This window comes from Stegastes partitus, unplaced genomic scaffold (genome assembly GCF_000690725.1).
Source record: "Stegastes partitus isolate 25-593 unplaced genomic scaffold, Stegastes_partitus-1.0.2 Scaffold262, whole genome shotgun sequence".
In the NCBI taxonomy this organism is placed as follows: Eukaryota; Metazoa; Chordata; class Actinopteri; family Pomacentridae; genus Stegastes; species Stegastes partitus.
In genome coordinates, this window is record NW_007577993.1 from 6,528 (window position 1) to 8,966 (window position 2,439).

Genomic DNA, 2,439 nt, shown 5'->3' on the forward strand with positions numbered 1-2,439 from the left:
GTGTGCTTGGTTGTCTGTCTCTAAGTGTAGCCCTGTGATAAACTAGCGACCTGTCCAGGGTGTCCCCTGCCTTCGCCCTAAGTCAGCTGGGATAGGCTCCAACCCCCCCGCGACCCTAGTGAGGATTAAGCGGTGTATAGATAATGGGTGGATGGATGGTTTTTCATTGGGCCAATCCCCAGAATTCTTTTCTCATCTGGCCAATTCCCGGAATTCTTTTTTCATCGGGCCAATCCCCGGAATTCTTTTCTCATCGGGCCAATCCCCGGAATTCTTTTTTTTTTTTTCATCGGGCCAGTCCCCGAAATTCTTTTTTTTCATCGGGCCAATCCCCGGAATTCTTTTCTCATCGGGCTAGTCCCCAGTATTATTCTCATCGGGCAAATCCCCGGAATTCTTCTTTTTTCTCACTGGGCTAATCCCCGGTATTATTCTCATCGGGCCAATCCCCGGAATTCTTTTCTCATCGGGCTAATCCCCGGTATTATTCTCATCGGGCTAATCCCCGGAATTCTTCTTTTTTTTTTTCTCATTTCACTTTACATGTGACCATTTCAGTAAAAAATATCCAACAATTATTAATCATTCCCCAATAGAAAACTACTGTGCTTTTAGTGATCAGAGATTAATCTTATTCAGACAATTTCTTTTGGTATGTCCAATGTGCAGAAATTTCAAGTAGAAAAGAGGTTTTCTGCTCACCTTTTTGTTTTAGGTGCCTGGAATTGTCTGAAAAAGACTCACCGCCAATCGACTCCGGCACTCCTCAATCGGACGTGGTCTCAGAGTCAACCAATCTGAGTCGCAGCACCAAAATTGTTAGATCCGATTCTTTTGTTGGAAGCCCAAGAACAAGCCAGAGAAATCTGTTCTCAGTTGTAGAATGTATTTATTTCAGCCACAGGTAAAGTAAGGCAGTGCTGGAATTCAGAGGGACAGAGAGGAATCTCACGTCCAGCTGAACTGAGGTTTTTCGGTTCCAGGTTACAGATATCTTCTTGGGCTGGAACTGCCCCGAACATAGATAAGATTTGTACGCTACAGTTACCAATGGCGTGGACAGGCATACCTCTTCTGCGCTCTGTCCACGTCCTTGATATTTGGTAAGCAACATGTGTGGATGTTGTTGGTGCGGCGTGTAGCTAAAGTAACAATTGTATCTGATAGAACAGAGCGAGTTTCTGCTATCTCCAAGTGTGTGAACCGGTTCTCACCAGCCATGTTATCTTCAAGGACGTATGCTGTTCTCAGTAGGAAAATACGAAACAGAATCATAGGCTCAGTGCAAAATACAGATTCAGAATACATAATAGCTCCAAACATACTTAATTATAACATTTCCCCCTTTTGACATGATTTTATCATGTCAATTAAATGAAGGTAGGAATGTTAGCTCAGCTGTATCACATCTGTCAGTGGTAACCAACTCCACAGGGCCCCAAACTGCAAGTGATCATCCACCATAAGGTGCAATACAACTGAGCAGATTTTTTTGACATCCCCTTTTGATATAATTCTATTATATCAACACAAATAAAAAATCTCATCATCGTATAGTGGATATGTAAGCAGGTCTTCATTGTGTTGAGCATCCTATATGTATGCAGGTAGGTGTAAGCTGCTCTTCATTGCTTTAACGTGCAGCAAGCAATTCTTCATTGAACATGCATGTGGAAATAATAAACAGAGCAATGTTAATCAAACAAACCACCCATAATGTTAAAAGCATAAGCTAAACATTTCAAATCAGGAGTAAACATCATGGTACAGGGAACAGAACCTCTTTCCCAGGAGCGTGCAACCTTCTGTAACTCTAAAATGTCTGACCTTTCTCTTGCTGTTGATATCAGGGAATATTCAACCCAATCCTGGCCCAGTCAGTAACATATCTGAATCTCCTGCCATGCAATCATTAACCTTTGATAGTTTTTGTACTCGCAAAGGCCTTGGTTTTATGCATTTAAATATACGCATTCTCCTCCCCAAAATAGCTGAGTTAACTGCATATGTCAACACTGCAAATCCTGACCTCTTTGTCATCTCAGAGTCTTGGCTTAAGAAATCTTCTTAAGAAGTAGTCAGATAAACACACAAATATGCTGCTCATGGTTTTGGTGCAAGCTGCTCCTGCTGCCAGCCGAGGTAAGTGAGCAGCAAACGTCCACCTCGTGGTCTTTAGAATAGAATAGAATAGAATAGAATAGAATAGAATAAAACTTTATTAATTCCTTCGGTACAAGACCTCAGGGAAATTGCTACACCAAAAAACAACACAACGCCAACATAAAATCAGCAATAAAACAACAGCATTCAAATCAAATCAAATCCAAATTCAAATCAAATCAGCATTCAAATTCAGTATACAATATACTAGGGATGGACTGATACCTCTTTTTGATTTCCGATACCGATACTTCAACTTTGAGTATCTGCCGATAC

At 41.3% G+C, this 2,439-nt stretch overlaps 1 protein-coding gene across 1 annotated transcript in view; it reads right to left on the bottom strand.

Annotated features, from left to right (window-relative positions):
* LOC103357566 (kelch repeat and BTB domain-containing protein 13-like) overlaps positions 1–2,439 on the bottom strand; it is a gene marked incomplete at its 3' end in the record, with an annotated part of 14,235 nt that overhangs the window by 5,098 nt on the left and 6,698 nt on the right. The window contains exon 3 of the mRNA XM_008282171.1: positions 2,093–2,165. Within this exon, the coding sequence (XP_008280393.1) occupies positions 2,093–2,165 (73 nt within the window). The remainder of the gene's footprint in view (positions 1–2,092; positions 2,166–2,439) is intronic.